At 44.5% G+C, this 24,429-nt stretch overlaps 1 protein-coding gene across 1 annotated transcript in view; it reads left to right on the top strand.

Annotated features, from left to right (window-relative positions):
• PAQR5 (progestin and adipoQ receptor family member 5) overlaps positions 1-24,429 on the top strand; it is a 103,198-nt gene that overhangs the window by 37,400 nt on the left and 41,369 nt on the right. The window contains exons 2-3 of the mRNA XM_055277971.2: positions 361-520; positions 23,270-23,435. Coding sequence (XP_055133946.2) covers positions 23,385-23,435 — 51 coding nt within the window. The 5' untranslated portion in view covers positions 361-520; positions 23,270-23,384. The remainder of the gene's footprint in view (positions 1-360; positions 521-23,269; positions 23,436-24,429) is intronic.

Raw genomic sequence — 24,429 nt, 5'->3', positions numbered from 1 at the left:
TCCTTTACAAAAGGCAATTTATAATCAGATATAAGACTCTGAGTGCAGGTCTCAGATAACTTTAAAAATTGTGCTATTGGAATAGAGGAAAAAAGGAAACTTCTAGGACTCTCATGGAGAGCTGGTGTGTTAAACATTGCTAATCCTTTTGTTTTCAGAGTCAAGATTACTTATTTCTTTAGAGCTATTTGCAACTTTTAACAAGTGAGTAAAATATAGTCCTGTGGAAATTTTTGGAGCATATTTGTTTCCCTCTACCTGATTGCTCTAGAATTTGGAAACCATTTGTGTGTATTCTCAATTTATGGCAGTATAGTTAATTGTATAAGTGCAGTAAGAATCTGTTTTCTTTTGTCACAGGACACCATTGGAGAAACTGGTCATTTTACCAAGGATTTGACTGGAATGGCATGCTTCCTTTAAAGAATTAAAGTTGACTTATACAGCCAATTAAAGCCCTTTGGGGAATCTGGCCTCATACCTTGTCCACAGAGTTCCTGTACAAGTTTCCTGACCTGTGGTAAGTAAAGAATGTCACTTTCTAACAGGCCCAGGAACCCCAAGTTATCTTGGGACCTCAAGAGGAGAGGATTTTGCTCAACTCATAGGTATTTGAGGGTACAAACCCATGGCTGGGCTCAGCTTTTAAAAAATTTTACCTGAGATTCTTCATGGAACAGAGTTCTATCAAAGCCAACTTAAAAAGCCTAAGTGAAAAATAATTATTCTTGCTGCACTTTATGCAAATAATCAGGCCAAGTAGAGTAAGACTAAAATTTATTTTGTAAACTGTAAATCAGTTCTATCATGATTTGCTTTTAAAAAAATGGGGACTGAAATCCCAGCACTTTGGGAGGTCCAGGTGGGTGGATCGCTTGAGGTCAGGAGTTCAAGACCAGCCTGGCCAACATGGTGAAACCCTGTCTCTGTTAAAAAAAAAAATACAAAAATTAGCCAGGCGTAGTGTTGTGCACCTGTGGTCTCAGTTACTTGGGAAGCTGAGGCATAAGCATTGCTTGAACCCGGGAGGCAGAGGCTGCAGTGAGCTGAGATTGCACCACTGCACTCCAGCCTGGGTGACAGAGCAAGACTCTGTCTCAAAACAACAAACAAACAAACCAGAAACAACAACAACAACAACAACAAAAAGATTGTTGTGGGAGGACTAAGGCTACCAGGTACCCAGACAGATACATGTCTGGACAAGAAGCCCCAACTGCCCAAGGGGTTCACCTTATCCACTGTCTAGTGGCAAAATTATACTCCAAAAGAAAACTATAGTATACTGTTGTTAGCTGTTCTCGAGGTTTTTTCCTGCAGTTTAGACTAAATTCCAAATTCCTTGTGGGTGAGAAGTCCCCAAGCTAACACTTCCAAATCTTTGCTTTTAAAGTCGGGAATCGTACTCCTCATTGTAGAACTCGTAATTTACCTTATAGTAAGGCTGTTCACTTAAACGCTGTAGTAAAACTATAGATGAGAGTACTAATGTTTTTCCCACACAAGCCTTGGAAGCCCAGCCAGGCCTGCATGAGTACAGTCAGACAGTTAGAAAGCAGTTCCACTTTTCTCACCTTGGGATTCACTCCCATTCCCACTACCTCCCCTATCAGCAGGAAGAAGCCAGAGCGATTGACAACCTTTTCCCATCTTCATAGCCTACACCTTAAGATTAAGGTGTTACAAAATCCAAGGGGAGTGATTGAGACCGCCTTTGCAAAATTATGACTGAGACAATGAAAGAGATCTAACTTCACCAACTCAATCTTGCGTCTAACCTCTACGCTATCTTTTTCATTTCTGGGCATAGGCTGAACTAACTGTGGGAGAAACTTAGTTTGTAGTTTATAGTTTAAACAAAAATGGTAACAGCCCTTTCCCAAAGCAGACCTCCTTCTTGCCTGGGGACTAGACTAACATTAGCCAAAGGATTGGAAATTATGATTTAGGAATCTTGCAGTTGGAGGCCTCAAGATTCTGACCCTCCCTAGACTGCTCCTGAGATCAGTGCTTGGGCTATTTTGCAGACCCTGCATTTGACGGATCAGCAGGCACCACTCAGATCAGTAACCCGTCTCCTCTGATCTTGTGGGCCCCACCCAGGAACTGAGTCAGTGCAAGAAGACAGGTTTGACTCCCTATGATTTCATGCCTGACCAATCACCACTCCTGGCTCACTGGCTACCCCTGACCCCCACCCACCAAGTTATCCTTCAAAACTCTGCTCCTCGAATGCTCAGGGAGACTGATTTGAGTAATAATAAAACTCCAGTCTCCTGCACAGCCGGCTCTGTGTGAATTACTCTTTCTCTATTACAATTCCCCTGTCTTGATGAATTGGCTCTGTCTGGGCAGCGGACAAGGTGAACCCCTTGGGCGGTTACATTAGGAGGGGCTTCTTGTCCAGACATGCATCTGTCTGGGTACCTGGCGGCCTTAGTCCCCCCACACAACAATTTTTTTGTTGTTTCTGGGTTTTTTTTGTTTTGTTTGTTTGTTTGTTTTTTGAGACAGAGTCTTTCTCTGTCACCCAAGCTGGAGTACAGTGGTGCAATCTCAGCTCACGGCAGCCTCCAGCCTCTGCCTCCCAGGTTCAAGCAATTCTCGTGCCTCAGCTTCCCAAGTGACTGGGACCACAGGTGCACACCACCACACCTGGCAATTTTTGTATTTTTTATTAGAGACAGCATTTCACCGTGTTGTCCAGGCTGATCTTGAACTCCTGACCTCAAGTGATCCACTCACCTGGGCCTCCCAAAGTGCTGGGATTACAGGCATGAGCCATTGAGCCCAGCCCCTCCACAATCTTTAGAATGTACCACAGCATGTGTGACTCTAGGTGGAAAAAAGTCCATGGCTCTCCATAATGACCTGTGACATTAACACCTTTTTTTTTTTTCTTTTTTGAGACGGAGTTTCACTCTTGTTGCGCAGGCTGGAGTGCAATGGCACGATCTTGGCTCACCGCAACCTCTGCCTTCCGGGTTCAAGCGATTCTTCTGCCTCGGCCTCCCGAGTAGCTGGGATTACAGGCATGAGCCACCATGCCCGGCTAATTTTGTATTTTTAGTAGAGACGGGGTTTCTCCATGTTGGTCAGGCTGGTCTCAAACTCCCGACCTCAAGTTATCTGCCCACCTTGGCCTCCCAAAGTGCTGGGATTACAGACATGAGCCACTGTGCCCGGCCTCACATTGACACCTTTTCTTTTCAAGCTTTTTTGATTATGGCTTTTAGTAAGCAATACCTTTTGTCATAATCTAGTACACGCATACAGTCATACATAACATAGCAAGCAATATCTATAAACATATGTAACAAATATCACAAAACAGTACTTACCTTTACTCTGCAATACACTGATATTTTCTGTCTATTCTTTTCCATACGATTCTATCTGTAAATGTTAATCATGATTCACTAAATAGATTTCACGATCCATTGAGAGGTTGTGACCTGCAGTTTGGAAAGCACTGCATGAGGAGACATAATCATGGCTTTAATGAATGGCAAACTACTTGGGAGTTGTTTATAATCTTGCAGAGGTGGGCATTTGACCCATGCTGCAAGGAGGCTAAAGTTCAGGCACGTGTCATTCAGCTGATGCGTGACCTCAGCTTTCCCCCAGCTCCCTGCCCTGTGATTTGGCCCTTTTCTCCCCATGGTGGATTCAGGCATTGGCATGGCAGCATGGGCTTCTGGTCCTTCCGACTCTAGGACCCATGCACGTGTTCCCACTGCTCGTTAGAGATCTTCCTTATTTTTGACTTCGCCAGGCCCTCACTGAGTGACCTCAAACAAGTCATTTCCTGTCTGAGTTTCTCAGATATAAAATAGAAAGAAGGGTGGATTGAACTAGTCTGTGCTTCTCACAGTAGAGGGGGAGGCAGTTTGCAGCAACAGGATGTGTATAATATGTATTTTTTTTCTGGAAGATTTGGAGAAAATAAATTTTTGTATTAAAACAACTATAAATTGTGGAGCAGACTACAAAAAGCACATGCTTTTTTATGATACATTTTTATTGTGGTAAAATATACATAACATAAAATTTATCATGCTAAGCACTTTAAAATGTATAATTCATTGGTATTGAGTACATTCACATTGTTGTGCAACTATGACCACCATCCATCTCCACAGCTTTTTCATCTTCCCAAATAGAAACTACGTATCCCTTAAACACTAATTCCCCATCCCCACTACCTGCACCCCTGGCCCCCTGCCAGACTGTCTTTACATAAATGTCTCTATAAGTTTGCCTATTCCAGACATGTCATCTTAGTGGAATCATACAATATTTGTCCCTTTGTGTCTGGCATATTTGACTTAATGTTTTCAAGCCTCACCCATGTTGAAACATGTATTAGAATTCTATTCCTTTTTTTTTTTTTTTTTTTTTTTTAAGAAATAGCGTCTTGCTCTGTTGCCCAGGCTGGAGTGCAGTGGTGTGATCACAGCTCACTGTGGCCTTGTTCTCCCGAGCTCAAGTAATCCTCCCACCTCAGCCTCCAGAGTAGCTGAGATTATAGGCGTGAACCACCACATTGGGCCTTTTATTCTTCCTGAAGGCTGAGTAATATCCTGTAGTATAGATATACCACATTTTGTTTATCCATTCATCTGCTGATGAGCATTTGGGCATTTTGGTTGTTGTGAATAATGCTGCTATGAAAATTGGTTTAGAAATACCTGCTTCAGGCCATGCACAGTGGCTCATGCCTGTAATCTCAGTACTTTGGGAGGCCAAGGTGGGTGGATCACTTGAGCCCAGGAGTTTGAGACCAGCCTGGACAATATAGGGAGGCCTCATCTCTACAAAAAATACAAAAATTAGATGCCATGGTGGCGTGTGTCTGTGGTCCCAGCTACTTAGGAGGCTGAGGTGGGAGGATCACTTAATCCCAGGAGGTCAAGGCTGCAGTGAGGCACTCCAGCGTGGGCAATAGAGTGAGACCCTGTCTCAAAAAAAAAAAAAAAAAAATCTGTTTCAGCTCCTTTCACGTCTTTTGGGTATATATGTAGAAATGAAATTGCTGGATTATGTGGTAATTCTGCTTAACTTTTTGAGCAACTGTCATACTGTTTTCCACAGCTATTGCACCACATTACAGTACCACCAGAAATGCGTTAGTTTCTATTTCTCCACACCCTTGCCAATACTTACCTTCTGTGGTTTTTGTTTGGTTTTTTGCTAGCAGCCATCCTAATGGCTATGAAGCGGTATCCCATTATGGTTTTGAATTGTGCTTCTCTAATGACTAGTGGTGCTGAGAATCTTTTCATGTGCCTATTGGTTGTTTGTTCTTTTTTTATTATTGTTATTTTTTCTTTTATATTGGTTGTTTGTATATTTGGGGAAAAATATCTATTCAAGCCATTTGCCCATTTTTGAATTGGCTTGTTTGGAATTTTTTTTGTCAAGTTCTGGGAATTCTTTGTATATTCTGGATATTTGTCTCTTATAGACATCTGATTTGCAAATCTCCCATTCTGTGGTCTGTCTTTCACTCTCTTGATAGCGTCCTTTGATGCATACAGGTTTTCAATTTTGATCACATGTCTTAAGGTAAAACGGTGGTCTGAAAGCAGCTGGGGCCCCTGCTCCTAGGCTCTGCCTCCCTCCATCCTCCCCCAGGGTGCTATGCAGTCCTTGGAGGTGGTGAGGACTGCCGGGGCCTTCTGGCACAGTGATGGGATCAAGACTTGGCCTCATTCACCTCCTGGGCTCTGTGCTGTTTTCCGTCCACATGAAGGAGATTAGACAGGAGCCCCAGGGGAAGGAGAGGATCAGAAGTGTGGCTCAGCCACCCAGAGCCTGCCTAAACGCAGGACCTCCCCTTCACCTCTCACTCTCTGTTCTTCTCCAGCCACGCTCAGAACCCGCACCTTGCAGCACTGGATAAAGAAGCCAGCTCCTCCTACCACACACAGGAGGCATTCAGACCACTCTGAGGATAAGCAGAAAGGTGATGCTGGCTTCCCTCTCCCGACATCTCCTTGCTTCCTTCTCACAGAACCTGAAACCCCTCTGTTAACCTTGCTTCTTTGGGTCAAATGTATGACCACTTGTCTGAAATGCCTTCAAACAAAATCCAGACATCCAGTGGTGATTTAGACTGGATGGCTTCTCAGAAGCTTCCTAGTCTCATGTTTCCATTCTAAAGCAAGCACGGAGAAATTTCCTACCAAACAGTATTCTTTGCCTTTGCTATGCGTTACCCGACTATGAGTTGAGTATTTTGTTTTCCAATATATTTTTCAGGAACAAGGAAGTGGCATTACAGCTGGGTCTATCCAGAGCTTTTCATATTCAGGGTCACTGTGTTCCTTTATTAGGATAATAGGCTTTCTGGGGAACGCCAGGTAACCCTGGACTTTCCCAGTGAATTCTTATTTGGGATTCTTTCAGAAGGCACCTGACACAAGAGAGAGGGAAAGAAATAGAGGCAAAAAAATGTAACACAGATTGAGATTTTTTTTCCAGGAACATGGTCTTCCAGTTGCAAGTCCTGGTTTTGTGGTAAAAGAGACTTTAAAGACCCCTTTAAAGAGCAGAGTAGTGAGTTTGGAGAAAGTAATCATTGCAGATGAACTTAAGCTAATTGCTTATTCACAATGACTGTATTTCATCAATCAATTTCAACATGCACTTTTTTTGTGACATTTTAACAGCTCTGAAATCAGGATTCATTTCCCATCAGTGGTGCCTCATGATAAAATTGGCAGCATTTGTGTGTGTGTGTGTGTTAGTGGTAGGCAAAAATAGCGGCATGACTTCCAGCTGATAGATAGTGTCTGAAGTTGATTGAAATACAGTCCTAGGTTCATTCAGTATCTGCAGGTACCTGAGAACTAGAAGGACCCCCACAATCTCAGCACCAGGTGGCACAGCACAGTGGAAGATTCAGGCTGAGCAAGCAGACAGAGAAATAGTATAATGACCCAGCAAACACCAACAAGCTGCTCTTCCTCCTGAGTGGCTGGGACCACAGGCACATGCCACCATGCCTGGCTTATTTTTGTATTTTTGGTAGAGATGGGGTTTCACCATGTTGCCCAGGCTAGTTTCGAACTCCTGGACTCAAGCAATCCACCTGCCTCGGCCTCCCAAAGTGCTGAGATTATAGGCGTGGGCCACCGTGCCCGGCTACAGCAAGCTACTCTTTTAGGAACTCTTAGTCACACCTTGCTTGAAAGTTCATGCATGGCTGATGTGACAGGTGTCTTGTGGCATGCTTCAGCTGAACTTCTAGCTGTATTCAAACCATTGACTCTTCCCTAAAGGGTTTATCTGGGCTCATTCAGAGGAGTGGCCTCTTTGGGGTATACCATAGCTGTCACGCCAGAGAGAGGAAACCTTCTCACTAATTCACATATCTCTAATTCCACTCATTTCTCCAAAGAAATAGCATTCACTCTGCTAATTAGCAAGCCCTCTGGTGTTGATTAAAAATAACCTCAACTGGGCTGGGCGCGGTGGCTCACGCTTGTAATCCCAGCACTTTGGGAGGCCGAGGCGGGCGGATCACGAGGTCAGGAGATCGAGACCACGGTGAAACCCCGTCTCTACTAAAAATACAAAAAATTAGCCGAGCGTGGTGGTGGGCGCCTGTAGTCCCAGCTACTCGGAGAGGCTGAGGCAGGAGAATGGCGTGAACCCGGGAGGCGGAGCTTGCAGTGAGCCGAGATTGCGCCACTGCACTCCAGCCTGGGTGACAGAGCGAGACTCCGTCTCAAAAAAAAAAAAAAAAAAAAAAAAATAACCTCAACTGAATCAAAGCTGTACTCTCCGGAATGTGTGTATAAGTTTATGATTCGTCTTTCAAATGCTAACTAACCACCCCCACCAGGGGTATGGATTAAAACTAACATTTTCATATCATGTTATCTGAGTGAAGTATTTGAAAGCAAATTGCAAACAGCATGATAATAGCAAATGAGTACTTGTGACTTCAGACACACTTTTCGGCAATTAGCATTAAACACAGCTTTAAAAAGTATAGATTTCAAATAACTTTGTTGGCGGTGAGAGTATTTTTCAAGTAAACTGTGTGAGGTGACTCAGAAGAGTGGCTGTAGTTGTGAAGATGCTCTTTTGATTTTGAATACAGTTATTTCTGTGAAATATGAATGGAGGCTGGGCACGGTGGCTCATGCCTGTAATCCCTGCATTTTGGAAGTTTGAGGCAGGTGGATCACTTGAGCTCAGGAGTTAGAGACCAGTCTGGTCAACATGGTGAAACCTTGCTTCTACGAAAAAATACAAAAATTAGCTGGGCATGGTGGTGTGCTATAGTCCTAGCTACTTGGGAGGCTGAGGTGGGAGAAACTCTTGAATCCAAGAGGCGGAGGTTGCAGTGAGCTGAGATCACACCACTGTCCTCCAGCCTGGGTACAGAGTGAGACTCTGTCTCAAAAGAAAAGAAAAAGAAAAAAGAGAAAGAAGAAAGGAAAGAGAAAGAAAGAAAGAAAAAAAGAAAGAGAAAGAAAGAAAGAAAGGGAGGGAGGGAGGGAGGAAGGGAGGGAAATATGAGTGGAAAAGCTATTTTAAAATTAAGATATTGAATATATTTAAGGGTTCTGAATAAGTATGCCTAAATAAATTAATAAATTAATGCTGTGAAGAGACTTTATTAGTTCATTTGTATTACTAGAAGTTATTAAGTTTTTGGATCCTCTCACTGGGAAAATAGTCCATAGGCTTATAATTTGGCCACCTTTTATGTAAACATATTTGATAGGTTATGAGAGTTGCCAACTGTGTCCTTCAAAGCCTAGGATCCACAGAGTGTAGGCCAAAGTTCACGGTTGGGGGATCTTTATGGATGGGCCCCTAGCCTGAGAGGACTGAGGTAGCCAAGTGCAAATTTCACCTTTTAGTAATTCTGCTTGGTCTTGAATGGAAAGGTTTTAGCCTGAAACCTCCTGATGGTGGTTTTGCTGTTGATTTGCCTGTTTTGTTTTCTTTTTTAAGGCTATTTTAGGGGAACTCAGCATGTCCTGGAGAGTGTATTAAACACACACCCTCTTTTTGTTTTGATTTTTTTGAAGCTACTTAAAACTTATTTTAAAGCTTTGGAACTCTCTTTTAAATGAAATCTTACATTCAGGATCTGTATCCTAGGTAAAAAAAGAAATCTTGTATAGCTGGGAGTGCCTGTAGTCCCAGGTACTTGGGAAGCTGAGGCGGGAAAATGCTTGATGCCAGGAGTTCGAGGCTGCAGTGTGCTGTGATCGCACCTGTGAATAGCCACTGCACTGAAGCCTGGGCAACATAGACCCTTTCTTTAAAAACAAAATAAAACAAATGAAATCTTATATGGAACACAAATACACTGTTAAAACATTGGCAGAAGTTTACAGTTATGTTTTGATTTCAGACTTCTTAGAGGCCCTTTTGTTTCATTCAAGATGTTTCTAGACCTCTGCAGAAAGAGATAACAAGCCAAGCTGCTATTTGAAATACTAGAAATTACAATCTGGATTTTATAGCATTGGTGAAATTAAGAGCTTGGATTATGATGGAAAGAAGCTAAAAAGACCAGTGAGTTCATTTTATGGTCAATCATAACTGAAATGATTAACCACGTAGGAATCACATGATGACTTCCTGTGATGGGCCATGGATGTTTTGTAATTTTTTTTTTTTTTTTTGAGACAGGGTCTCACTCTGTCACTCAGGCTGGAATGCAGTGATACAGTCATAGCTCACTGCAGCCTCCACCTCCTGGGCCCAAGCCATTCTCCCACCTTAGCCTCCCAAGTAGCTGGGACCACAGGCACGTGCCACCACGCCCCGCTAATATTTTTTGTAGGGAGGAGGTATCACTATGTTACCTAGGCTGGTCTTAAACTTTTGGGCTCAAGTGATCCTCTCGCCTTGGCCTTCCAAAGTGCCACCTTTTATATAATTACAAGCATGAGCCACCACGTCCGGCTGCAATTTTTTTTTTTTTTGAGTACAGTTTCACTCTGTCACCCAAGCTGAAGTGCAGTGGTGTGATCTTGGCTCACTGAAACCTCTGCCTCCCAGGTTCAAACAATTCTCCTGCCTCAGCCTCCTGAGTAGCTGGGACTACAGGCATGCACAACCACAACTGGCTAATTTTTGTGTATTTATTTATTTATTTATATTTTTTATTTTTTTGAGATGGAGTCTCTGTCGCCCAGGCTGGAGTGCAGTGGTGCAATCTCCCCTCACTGCAAACTCTGCCTCCTGGATTCAAGCAATTCTCCTGCTTCAGCTTCCCGAGTAGCTGGGATTACAGGCTCCCACCACCATGCCAGGCTAATTTTTTGTGTATATTTTTAGTAGAGATGAGGTTTCACCCATGCCAGGCTAATTTTTTGTGTGTATTTTTAGTAGAGATGAGGTTTCACCATGTTGGCCAGGCTGGTCTCAAACTCCTGACCTCAGGTGATCCACCTGCCTCAGCCTCCCAAAGTGCTGGGATTACAGGTATGAGCCACCACGCCAGGCCTCCAGCTGCAATTTTTGACAAACTGAAAGATTTACATTTTAAATGCAAAATAATCATGCATTAGCAAGAGAGTTCTTATTTATCCAGATGGCAAGAAAACATGACACAAGAAATCTCTCACTTTTGAAACAGGAGGGTCAAGTTGGGTCTTACCTGATAGTTTGTCTCAAGCTAATTAATTGGCAAAGAGGTTCATTGTTTAGCATCTAAGTTATAAACATCATTGAAAACATTCTGTATTTTCCATATTCTCTCAGTCGGAAAGAGAAATTAAGTCCTAGTATCTGCTAGGGTTTAAGTCCCTTTAATTAAAGTCAATTCTCTTCTTAAAAGGAAACTTACACCTCATATTGTCTTTCTCAAAGAGAGGGCTTTATATTATGTTTTCACTATAATCCAGAAATAAGTGGGCATATTCTGGTTAAAATAGGGACAGAAGTGACCTCTCTTTCTCCCTGGTCGCCATTACAATCCCCACCACTCCAAAAGTGGTCTCTGGGTGTCTTAGTTTGTTCGAGTGGCCGTAACAAAATATCATAGACGAGTGACTCATAGACAACAGAAATTTCTCACAGTTCTGGAGGCTGGAACTTCAGTAGATTCGGTGCTTTTGGTCCATAGACACTGTGTCTTTTTGCTGTGTCTTCCTATGGCTGAAGGGCAGGTGAGTTCTCTGGGGCCTCTTTTATCAGGGTGTAAGTCCCTTTCATGAAGACTCTGCCCTCATGACCTAACTACCTCCCAAAGACCTCACTTCTAAATACCATAACATCAGGAGTTAAGCTTCAGCATATGAATTTTTAGGGTGACACAAACATTCAACCTATAGCACAGGAGCATAACCAAGGGCCTCACAGAGGACAGTTTCAAAGCTTCCAATCTCTTGAGTCTCTTTAGCCAACAGTCCTCAGCTCAAAGGGCAGGGCTCCATGCACCACCAACATCCCTCCCGTCCCTGACTCCCTCCACAGACCTTCAGGCAAACCAGAAACCAAAGACTGCCTACTGGCTGTGTGATCTCAGGCAAGGTCCCTAACTTTGGGACACCTCTGTTTTCCTCTCAATAAAACATAAAATTAATTTTCCTGCCTGAAAATTGATCATAGCAAGTGTTTGTTGAACCCTTACTTTTACAGCAGTCCCTTTACATGGGTTATGTCTCTTAAGTATAAGAAGGACCCTATGAAGAAAGTACTGCGATTTTAATTTTATAAATAGGGAAACTGAGGCACAAGGTGTTAAGTAAGTTACCTAAGGTTGCATAGAAAATGGCGAAGCAGTCTTTGAACGCAGGTGGTTTGAACCCAGCACTTGGGCCCTTACCCACTTTGCTGGGATTTCTCGGATGGCTGTGGTGAGGGTGAATGAGACGGGGCAGGCAGGTGAGGTGACCAGCATAGGTTTGGTTCAGAGTAGGGGAGAGTTTCCCTGCTTCTCAGGGTTTGCATGTGTTAGTTGGGTACTGTGAGGGTTAATTTTAGGTGTCAACTTGGCAGGGGACATGTTCCAAGACATTCCAAGCGAAGGCCTGAACTGCATATAGTACTAGACCCCAGAGATGGTAGGTTTTTCCTATCTGATACCCAAGATAGCTACTAGGTGACCAGAGGGGCAGGTAGCTGTACTCAGTGAATACACTAGACAAAGGATGATTCACAGGAATTCACTGCCCAGGCCCGATGGAGTGGGATGGTGTGGGATTTCACCGTGCCACTCGAACTATGCACTATTTAAAACTTATGAATTCTTTCTGGAATTTTCTATTTAATATTTTTAGACTGCCATTGACTTCAGGTAACTAAAACCATGGAAGGCAAAACCTTGGATGATGTGGGGAGCACTCTACCTTGAGAACTGGTAAAGCATTATTTTAGGGTACACCTGGGTGGGTGTTTTCAGGGGAGATTGGCTTGTGAGTAGGTGGACTGCGTGGGGAAAATTTGCCCGTGATGTGGGTGGGCACCATCCAATTGGCATCCCCACCCACAGTGGTATAGCCTTCCCACCTCTGTCTGCGGGTAAACTCTGCTCACCCAAGGAACCGGAAATGGCCTCTCCAAGGCAGTTGCCAAGAAAGATAATTCTGATTCTCCTCAGGACCCACACATATCACTCCTCTTTGCTTCTAGACCTGCAACCAGACGTGAGTCCCAGCAGGCCCCTGAAGGTGAAGCCCAAAATGTGACCCACAAGGAGTTGCACTACCCTCCACAAGAACCAAATCCAGGGAACATGTGTGGGGATGGCTATCAGGGTGTGGGATAATATGGAAGGAACATCAAGTTGGATCAGGCCGAATTTATTGCTGTGGGCACACTAAACAGAGATTCTGCATGTAATGTTCCAGCATGGGGAGTTAGGAAAAGCACTAACACTTTGGTTGGTTGGCTGAAACATGAATCAAAACATGGGCCACTATTAACAAGTTGGAGGTGTTCAATCTCCCTTAGTTTATTTATTTATTTTTTATTTTTTGAGACGGAGTTTCACTCTTGTTGCCCAGGCTGGAGTGCAATGGCGTGGTCTCAGCTCACTGAAACCTCTGCCTCCTGGGTTCAGGCGATTCTCCTGCCTCAGCCTCCCAAGTAGCTGGGATTACAGGTGCCCACCACCACGCCCGGCTAATTTTTGTATTTTTAGAAGAGACGGGGTTTCACCATGTTGGCCAGGCTGGTCTTGAACTCCTGACCTCAAGTGATCGGCCCGCCTTGGCCTCCCAAAGTCCTGGGATTACAGGCGTGAGCCACGGCACCCGGCCTTCCCTTAGTTTCAAGCAGAGGAAGGGATCCACAGGCTTAGGGAGATTGGAAGGCTAGAGTGGATTTTTCACTTAAGACTTACTCATCCTAAAGAGCTCTGACTGCTCATTTCTGTGGGCTAGACTTTACAGTGGGAAAAGCAGTCGCTCAACTGGAAAAGTTAAATGCAGTGGGAATAACTGGATCCCAGGGTAGCAGGGGCCACGTGGCGGCACTCAGCTCCAATGGCAAAATGGGTATAGTTATGGTCGTGGACAGCAGAGGCAAAGAACCAATCAGAATTGTCTGTCTCATGCAGATCTATGGCATTGGCTGGTCTAGAAGTGAAATAGAAAGTCTACTACAATCTTACTTGATCTGTATAAGCAGACAACTTCCAGATCAAGTCAACAAAGGCCTAATTCAGAGTGTAAGAACAGGCTGGACATGGCAGCTCACACCTGTAATCCCAGCACTTTGGGAGGCCGATGCAGGCAGATAATTTGAGGTCAGGAGTTCGAGATCAGCCTGGCCAACATGGTGAAACCCTGTCTCTGCTAAAAATACAAAATTTAGCCAGGTGTGATGGTGCATGCCTGTAGTCCCAGCTACTTGGGAGGCTGAGGCACAAGAATCACTTGAACTCAGGAGGCGGAGGCTGCAGTGAGCCGAGATCGAGCCACTGTACTCCAGTCTGGGCAACAGAGTGAGACCCTGTCTCAAAAAAATAAAAAATAAGAAAATCACACACACACACACACACACACACACCCCAAACAAAAAAACCAGAGTGTAAGAACACAGACTCACAGTCCCTCAATCAATTCCCAGACATGAGCTAGTTTATAGACCCAAAAACCCTTGAATATAGGGGAGGCTGAGTTCCCTCAGGGAGGGGGACACTACTGAAAATTTATACTATTACTCTTTCTCCCAGCCTTCGCCAAAGGGATCTGTGACCCAGGATAACTGTGCATTAGGAAAAGGAAGTAATCAGAGGTTTCAAGGACTGCTAGACACTGGCTCTGTGCTGACATTGATTCCAGGAGGCCCGAAATGTTACTGTGGCCCTTTAGTCAGAGGCGAGGCTCATAGAGGTGAGCTGATCTGTGGAGTTTTAGCTCAGGTCTGACTCACAGTGGGTCCAAGGGAATAGACATACTTAGAGGCTGGCAGAATCCCCACATTGCTTCCCTAACCTGTGAAGTGAGGGCTATTACGGTGGAAATGGCCAAATGAAAGCCATTAGAGCTGTCTCTACCTAGAAACATAATAAATCAAAAACAATATTGCATCCCTGAAGGGATTGCAGAGATTAGCGCTACTATCAAGGACTTGAAGACACAGGGGTAAAGATTCCTACCACATCCCTATTCGGCTTACGTATTTGGCCTGTGCCAAAGACAGATGGATTCTGAAGAATCCAGAAGACAGTGGATTATCACAAGCTTAACCAAGTGGTGACTCTAATTGCAGCTGCTGTCCAGATGTGGTTTCATTGCTTGAGCAAAATAACACATCTTCTGGTACCTGGTATGCTGCTATTGATCAGGCAAATTTTTCTCTAACCTTGTCTATAAAGCCCACCAGAAGCAACTTGCTCTCAGCTGGCAAGGCCAACAATACACCTTCACCGTCCTACCTCAGGGGTATATAAACTGTCCAGCCCTCTGTCTCGATTTAGTTTGCAGGGCACTTGATCACCTTATCTTTCCACAAGAGATCATGCTGGCCCATTACATTGATGGTCTTATGCTGATTGGACCTAGTGAAGTAGCAACCACTCTGGGCTTATTTGTAAGACATTTGCTTACATAGAGGGTGAGAAATCTGACAAAATTCAGGGGCCTTCTACCTCAGTGTAATCTCTAGGGATCCAGTGGTGTGGGTAGGGTATCTTGAGATATCCCTTCTATAAGACAAGGGATAAGTTGTTGCATTTAGCCGCTCCTACAACCAAGAAAGAAGTGTGTGAACACCTTGGGCTTGTTTGGATTTTAGGGACACACATTCCTCATTTGGGTGTGTTACTCTAGCCCATCTACCAAGTGACCTGAAAAGCTGCTAGCTGGGAGTGGAGCCCAGAACAGAAGAAGACTCTGCAACAGGTCCAGGCTGCTGTGCAAGCTGCTCTGCCACTTGGGTCATATGACCCAGCAGATCCATTGGTGCTTGATGTGTCAGTGGCAGATAAGGATGCTGTCTGGAGCCTTTGGCAGGCCCCTATAGGTGAACTGCAGCAGAGGCCCTTAGAGGGCCTTTTGGAGCAAGGCCTTGCCATCATCCACAGATAAATACCCTCCTTTATTTATCCACAGATAAATACCACAGATAAATACCCAAGGCAGCTCTTGGCCTTAGTAGGACTAGACCTTAGTAGAAACTGAATGCTTGACCATGGACCACCAATTTACCATATGACCTGAGCTGCCTATCACGAACTGAGTGTTATCTGACCCATCAAGCCATAAAGTTGGGCATGCACAGCAGCATTCCATCATCAAATGGAAGTGGTTTATACATGATCAGGCCTGAACAGATCCTGAAGACACAAGTAAGTTATATGAAGAAGTGACACAAATGCCCATGGTTTCTACTCCTGCTACTCTGCCTTCTCTTTTTCCATCCTGCACCTATGACCTCATGGGAAGTGCCCTATGATCAGTTGACAGAGGAAGAGAAAACCAGGGCCTGCTGTCCAGATGGATCTGCATGATATGCAGGCCACCTGAAAATGAACAGCTGCAGCGCTATGGCCCTTCTATGAGGCATCCTTTAAGGACAGTAGTGAAGGGAACTCTTCTCAGTTGGCAGAACTTCGAGCAGGGCACCTGGTCATGCACTTTGCTTGGAAGCAGAAATGGCCAGACGTATATAGTATACTGATTCATGGGCTATAGCCAGTGGTTTGGCTGGATGGTCAGGAATATGGAAGAAACATGACTGGAAAATTTGTGATAAGGAAATTTGGGGAAGAGGTATGTGGATGGACCTCTCTGATTGGGCAAAAGAGGTGAAGATATTTGTGTCTCATGTTAATAGTCACCAAAGAGTGACCTCGTCAGAGAAGGACTTTAATAATCAAGTGGATAGAATGACCTGTTCTGTAGATGCCAGTCAGCCTCTTTCGCCACCCATCCCTGTCATTATCCCAGAGTCTCATGAATAAAGTGGCCATGGTGGCAGGGATGGAGGTTATGCCCTGGCTCAGCAACATTGACTTCCACTCACTGAGGCCAACCTGGCTACAGCCACTGCTGAGTGCCCAGTCTGCCAGAAGCAGAGACCAACACTGGGTCCCTGATGTGGCACCATTCCCTGGGGTGATCAGCCAGCTACCTGGTGGCAAGTTGCTTACACTGGACCCCTTCCATCATGGAAGAGGCAGTGTTTTTTCCTTACTGGAATACATATTTAATCTGGATATGGATTTGTCTCCCCTGAATGTGATACTTCTGTCAAAACTACCATCCATGGACTCATAGAATGCTTTATCCATTGCCATGGTGTTCACACAATATTGCTTTTGACCAAGAAACTCATTTTACAGCCAAAGAGTGTGACAGCGGGCCCATGCTCATGAAATTCACTGGTCTTACCATGTTCCCGTTATTCCAAAGCAGCTAGCTTGATAGAACAGTAGAATGGCCTTTTGAAGTCATAATTACAGAGCCAGCTGGGTGGCAATACCTTGCAGGGCTGGAGCAAGGTTGTCCAGAAGGCTGTACATGCTCTGAATCAGCGTTCAATATATGGTACTATTTCTCCCACAACCAGGATTCACAGGTGCAGGAATCAAAGGGTAGAAATGGAGGGGGGTGGGGGGCATCACTCACCATTATCCCTAGCCACCCACAAACAAATTTTTGCTTCCTGTTTCCAAGAAGACTTGAATCTCTGCTGGTCTAAAGGTCTTAGTTCCAGAGGTAAGAATGCTTCCACCAAGAGACACAACAATGATTCCACTGAGCTGGAAGTTAAGACTGCCACCCAGCCACTTTGGGCTTCTTGTGCCTCTGAATCAACAGGCTAAGAAGGGAGTGATGGTTTGGGCTGGGATGATTGATGTGGATGACCAGGAGGAAATTGCACTCCTACCTGACAATGGGAGTGAGGAAGAGTATGTCTGGAATACAGGAAAGCTCTTTGGGCCTCTCAGAATTATCCTGCTCTGTGATTAAGGTCAATGGGAAACTATAACAACCCGATCTAGGCAGTACTAACAAATGGCCCAGACCCTTCAGGAATTAAGGTTTAGGCCAACCCACTAAGTAAAGAACCATGACCAACTAAGGTGCTTACTGAAGGCAAAGAGAATGCAGAATGGGTAGTAGAAGAAGATAGTTATAAATACCAGCTACAAACATGATCAGTTACAGAAGCAAGGACTGTAATTGTCATGAGTATTTCCTCCCTGTTTTGTTAAGAATATGTTTGCATGTATATATACATATATTAACAAATATCTTTGTTTTTGTGCTTCTCTTATTTCTTCATCACGTAATATAAGATTTATTGACCTTGTATCAGTAGTTAAGTATTATTAATGTTATATCGTAGTATTTAAGTTATGAGATATCAAGAGAAGAGTAAACATTACCCAAGAACTTTACCTCCTCTTCTGTGGAAGGGATGAGTGCATTTTGGGTTGTATGCAGGATAATTGTATCATGTTTTGCAGAACGATCTTATTGTTGTTGTTTTTATTTGGAGATTAAATATGATTTAGGAGATGCAGATGGGTGCCAAGTTGACAGGGGGTAGACTTGTGATGGTTAATTTTAGGTTAATCCACTTGACTGGATTAGGGAATACCTAGAGAACTGCTAAGCGTGATTTCTGGGTTTGTCTGTGAGGATGTTTCCAGAGGAGACTGGGTTGTGAGTCCATGGACCAAGTGGGGAAGATCCGCCCTCAGTGGGGGCAGATATCCAATCAACAAGGGCCCAGAGAGAACAAGAGGAAATTCAAATTCTCTCTCTTTTTCTCCTGGAGCTGGGGCACCCTTCTTCTCCTTCCCTTGGGCATCAGAATTCCAGGCTTTCTGGCCCTTGGACTCTAGGACTTTCACCTCCACCCTGCAGAGTTCTCAGAGCCTTCTGCCTCAGCCCGAGAGTTAAACCATTAGCTTCCCTTATTCTGAGGCTGCAGGACTTGGACTGAGCCACACTGTGGGCATCCCAGTGTCTCCAGCTTGTTAGAGAGCCTGTTGTGGGAATTCTTGGCTTCCGTTATCACGTGAGCCAATTCCTCTAATAAATCCCCTGTCACCCATCTCTATCTAGCTAGCTAGCTAGCTATATACCTATCTACCTATCTACTTGGTTCTGCCTCTCTGGAGAACTCTAATACAGGAGTATATTTGTCTTTCTTTCCTTTCTTTCTTTCTTCTTTCTTTCTTCCTTTCTTTCTTTCTTTCTTTCTTTCTTTCTTTCTTTCTTTCTTTCTTTCTTTGTCTTTCTTTCTTCTTTCTTTTTTTCTTTCTTTCTTTCTCTCTCTCTCTCCCTTTCTTTCCTTCGTTTCTTTTTTTTTTTCTTTTTCTTTTTTTTTTCTTGAGACAGAGTCTCACTCTGCTGCCCAGGCTGGAGTGTAGTGGCGAGATCTCGGCTCACTGCAACCTCTGTCTCCTGGGTTCAACAGATTCCCTTCTCAGCCTCCCAAGTAGCAGGGATTACAGGTGTTCACCACCACACCCAGCTAATTTTTGTATTTTTAGTAAAAACAGGGTTTCACCATGTTGGTCAGGCTGGTCTCAAACTCCTGACCTCAGGTGATCCACCTGCCTCAGCCTCCCAAAGTGCTGGGATTACAGGTGTGAGGCACTGTGCCTGGCCTGTCCTATTTCTTTATTTCTTTTTTATATATTTCTTGGAGACAAGGATGGTCTTATTCATCTTTTTTCCCCTGTGCAATGAAGGAATAGAATGATATAAAGCATGACTACTCCCCTCTATTGTGCATATCACAAACTTAAACAATTTTTATATCAGTTAAATTCTCAGCTTTTCCTTAAATCTACGGCAGCCCACAGAGAATAATCAGCTATTCACTTATCCCTTACCCTTTCTTTCTTAAGCTATTCACTTATCCCTGATTAAAACACAGTAAGCAGTGAATGAATGAAGAAATTAATGAATCCTACACTACTTTGTTATTACCCCTTATTTTTGCATGGCTAGTATGGTCATCCTACCTAAATAGTGTGAGAGTAGAGACTGTGTCTTTCTTTTCCTTCCCATGATATTGAGTCATAGCCAGAGAGAACTAGGGGACCTAGGTAGGCAGGTCTGTGGAGACCCAGTCTTGATTTCTATTGTTGTCTGAGGCTTCTCTGGTGTGTTTGAGTTTCCCTATTACTGGACTTTTGCCTCTTGTCCTGCCATTAGGTGAATTAGTGGTGCTTCTGTGAGTGTGCAAGGCTTGGTGATTTCGCCATGAAAAACTAAGTGTACCATGGCTCATTTACATCAGTGTTGTATTTTTTGCAAAGTATTAACTTTTATTTTTTAGCCTGGGCAAAATGTAGGTGAGCTTTAAAAAGTTATTTTCTTTATTATTCTATTTGAAATCGTATGTCACTATTTCATTGGTGTAAAATATACATAACATTTAGCATTTTAACCATTTTTAAGTGTATCGCTCAGTGGGATTAAGTACATTGGTATTGTTGTGCAACCATTGCCATCATCCATCTTCAGAACATTTTTATCATCCCAAACAGAAACTCTGTGTCCTTTAAACACTAACTCCCCATTCTCTACGCCCAGCCCCTGGTAACTACCATCCAGCTTTCAGCTTTCTATTTCTAGGAATTTGACTACTCCGGGTGCCTTGTACATGTGGAATTGTACAATATTCGTTCTTTTGTAAGTGGCTCACTTCACTTAGCTTAAGGTTTCAAAGGTGTGTCCTGGTTGTAGCATATATCAGAATTTCCTTCCTTTTTAAGGATGAATAATATTCCATTGTATGTATATTTCACTGATATAGTTTGAATATTTGTCCCTGTGCAAATCTCATGTTGAAATGTAATCCCCAATGCTGAAGGTGGGGCCTGGAGGGAGGTGTTTGTATCATGGGGGCAGATCCCTCATGGCTTGGTGCTATCTTCGAGATAGTGACTTCTCTCAAGATCTGGTTGTTTAAAAGTGTGTGGCATCTCCCCACCCACTGTCTCTCTCTCTTTCTCTCTCGCTCCTGCTTTCGCCATGTGACTTGCCAGCTACTCCTTCACCTTCCGCTATGATTGTAAGCTTCCTGCAGCCGCCCTAGAAGCCGAGCAGAAGCCAGCACCATGTTTCCTGTCCAGTCTGCAGAACTGTGAGCCAACCAAACCTCTTTCCTTTATAAATTACCCAGTCTCAGAGTGTTTGTTTGTTTGTTTTTGAGACATAATCTTGCTGTGTCATCCAGGCTGGAATGTAGTGGTATAATCTCGGCTCACTGCAACCTCCACCTCCAAGGTTCAAGTAATTCTCCTGCCTCAGCCTCCCTGGTAGCTGGGACTACAGTCGTGCACCACCATGCCTGGCTAATTTTTGTATTTTTAGTAGAGATGGGGTTTCACCATGTTGCCCAGGTTGGTCTCAAACTCCTGACCTCAGGTGATCCACCCACCCAGGCCTCCCAAAGTGCTGGGATTACAGGTGTGAGCTACCACAGTTGGCCTCAGGTATTTCTTTATAGCAATGCAAGAATGGACTGATACCACCACATTTTGTTCATTCATCCTTTAATGGACACTTCAGTTGCCTCCACACTTTGAGTATTGTGAATAATGCTTCTATTACTATTTTTAAGAAAGAAGCATATTTACGATGGTGAAATAAACAGATTGTATTTTGCTGCATAGAACAAAAATATAAGAAGAAGCAAAAGTAAATGAACCACAAAAATAAAAACAAAACAGCTTCGAGTTCAAACTATGAGCATCATTGCTTCATTAAACAAGCATTTGCTGAGGGCCCAGGGTGGACCAGGCATACACCCCGAGTTTCCAGCCAGCCATGGGAGGCTTCTTCTGAAGGGGCAGACGAGGCCTAGGGAGTTAGCTGTGACTGTAGGTACGATGTGGTTGGTGCTGCAGGTACATACAAGCAAGGTCTCTGGGTCTTCAGAGGCAGGGAAAGAACACCTCTGGTTGATGGGGACTATGAGGAGGGCTCTCAGGAGGTGGTAGACTTTGGCCCAGTGATGATAGGGGTAGAGGAGGAAATTTACTATGGTAAATTCCCAACTCTGCTCTTCTTTGCTAAATCCGAGGTGTATTTTTCTGTTTCTTGGACCTGTTCCAAGGGCTCTGGGTCTCTGTGGTGCACATTACTCACAGCTCTTAAGTGGTCTTCATCCTGCATTTAAGCAATCTTGTTACTTACTCTTGAGTTGCTCTGTCTCCAACAAGTGCCTTGGATTTATTTGCTTGGCATGGTTCTTTTGTGTGTCTCAGGGTAACCAAGCTCCGGTCAGCTTTCTGGAAGGGTTGAGCTGCTTCTCTTTCTGTGATCTGAGGCAGCTGCTGACCCTCTTCCGCCCACTGGCTGGACACAGACTTAAGATCCCACTGTCTGTCCAGGGGCAGCCTCTGGTGGAGTGGAGAGTAAGCAGCCCAGCTCCCTGCTGCGGTGCAACCTTGGGAAAGTTATTCCGCCCCTCCCACCTTCATGTGTAACATGAGAAGACTGGGTGACCTCTAAGACCCTTTTCAGCTCTGTGGCTTTTTTTTTTTTTTTTTTTTGAGACAGAGTCTTGCTGTGTTGCTCTGGCTGGAGTGCAGTGGCATGATCATGGCTCACAGCAGCCTTGACCTCCGGGGCTGAAGTGATCTCACTTTAGCCCTCCCTTGAGTACAACACCATACCCAGCTAATTTTAATTTTTTCTTTGTAGAAACAAGGTCTCACTATATCGTCCAGGCTGGTCTTGAACTCTGGGGCTTAACTGATCCTCCCATCTCAGTCGCCCAAATTTCTGGGGTTACAGGCATGAGCCACCACATCTGGCCTTAGCTCTACAATTTTATGATCACTGTCTTAGTCCATTTGGCATGCTATCACAAAATACCTGAGACTGGGTAATTTATAAACAACAGAAATTTATTGCTAATAGTTCTGGAAGCTGGGAAGTCCAAGGTCATGGTGCCAGCAGATTCCCCGTCTGGTGAGGGCCCATTCCTCATAGATGTCTCCTTCTATGTGTCCTCACACGGTGGAAGGGGCGAACAAGCTCCCTCAGACCTCTTTTCTATGAGCACTAACCCCACTCATAAGGGCAGAGCCTTCATGACCTAGTCACTTCCCAAAAGCCCTGCTCCTTGTCACCACATTGGAGATTAGGTTTTGACACATGAATTTTGGGGAGACACAAACATTCAGACCATAGTAATTGCCCATATTATTGTCTCAGGACGAACCGCAGACAAAACTCCTCAGACACCAAGTTAAAGAAGGTAGGGGTTTATTCGGCTGGGGGCATCGCAAGACTCCTGTCTCAAGGGCCGAGCTCCCCGAGTGAGCAATTCCTGTCCCTTTTAAGGGCTCACAACTCTAACGGGGTGTGTGTGAGAGGGTCATGATTGATTGATCAAGCAGGGGGTACGTGACTGGGGGCTGCATGCACTGGTAATTAGACAGGAACAAAACAGGATAGGGATTTTCACAGTGCTTTTCTATACAATGTCTGTAATCTATAGATAACATAACTGATTAGGTCAGGGGTCGATCTTTAACTACCAGGCCCAGGGTGTGGCACCGATTGTCTGCTTGTGGATTTCATTTCTGCCATTTAGTTTTTACTGTTTCTTTCTTTGGAGGCAGAAATTGGACATAAGACAATATGAGGGGTGGTCTCCTCCCTTATTATTAATTACCTCCCTCCAGCACTCTTGGAGTGGATGACTCAGCAGTCTGATCGTTTTGCTGTTTTTAAGGAAGCTTGATTTTGTGCCATCATGTGTAGTAAGTATATATTGAATAGTTGAACAAGCTGACTGTCCTGACCCAGCTGGAGTTAGGCTGAAGCTGACTGGATTTCTTCATGCTGTCCTCTTTCAGGGAAGCAGCACAGCACCAGCTAGGCAGAGACGCCCCAGGCCATGTCAGAGCTTTGAGTGAGGCCTGGTAACAGGGAGGCGCTGTCACCTACTGGCCTTGCCAATCCAGCTCCAAGATGCTGAGCCTGAAGCTCCCCAGGCTGTTTAGCATAGACCAGATACCCCAGGTATGTGCTCTATTGATTATGATGGTTCATTTCCAGAGCGTGACCAGGGCTTGGCCTCTGCAACGGGGGACTGTTGTCTTCCCCTAGTCTGTTCTGTACAGGCCCATTCCCTTCAAGGACCCCCTCCCACACTTCCTTGGGGGATATTACAGCCTCCTACTTCCCCCACCTACCTTGAAATGGAAGTATTCCCAAAGTTGTTTAAGTTGTAACCCTTCCTTGCAGCATCTGTGTTTTATCCAGAAGCAAAGTCATTACTGAGATTCAACCCGAAGAGATAAAGCCAGCAGCAGCTGGCTGGGTAGGAGGTTTATTTTTTTAGGCCCCTCCTATGGGTGCTTGAAAGCAGGCTATGGGCAAAAGCACACCAGGTCATGGATTTGCCCATGCCCGTTACTTGCAGGATGCCCAGGCCAGGCCTTCACTGGGGCGATGGGGAGAGTTGTTGAATGGGCCTTAGCATTGCCCTTTAGTGGACTCATGGGCCTGGGAGCTCACAGGCAGGTATCCTGAAATATGTGAGACTCACTGATGATCTGCTTTAATAAGCCACAGGTGAGCCTGGTTGTGTGCTACAGAGAACTGGTGCACTTCCTCCTTCTCTTGCAAAGGAAACATCATTGTGTTGCACCCCTTTGTTGATGTCAAATTTCCTTCCTTTTTGACTAAGAAAAGTGGGTGTCATTTCATGGTGGGAAGTTTCTTTGGGAAGATGTGACAGAGTGGAGGAGAGTTCTACTTGGCTGATTGCCAAGCACTTATGACTTGCCCCAGAAAAATAGTTTCGAAATAAACTCAACATCACCAATGGAAGATTGAGGGGGAAACTGCCAAACCCTAACTCTAAAAGCCTGTGAAGCCAGGTGATTCCAGGAAGATGGCATGAGGGAAAACCATAAGTGATGCAGAGCTGTCTGGTGGGGTGAGCTGAGAAATGTGGCAAGTAATAGGCAAGCTACATGTGTGGCTGGCTCCCATGACACTGGAAAGAGTG

This window comes from Symphalangus syndactylus, chromosome 5, assembly GCF_028878055.3.
Source record: "Symphalangus syndactylus isolate Jambi chromosome 5, NHGRI_mSymSyn1-v2.1_pri, whole genome shotgun sequence".
NCBI classification, from domain to species: domain Eukaryota; kingdom Metazoa; phylum Chordata; class Mammalia; order Primates; family Hylobatidae; genus Symphalangus; species Symphalangus syndactylus.
The sequence above is the reverse complement of the archived record's forward strand: the minus strand, read 5'-3'. Positions and strand labels throughout refer to the sequence as shown.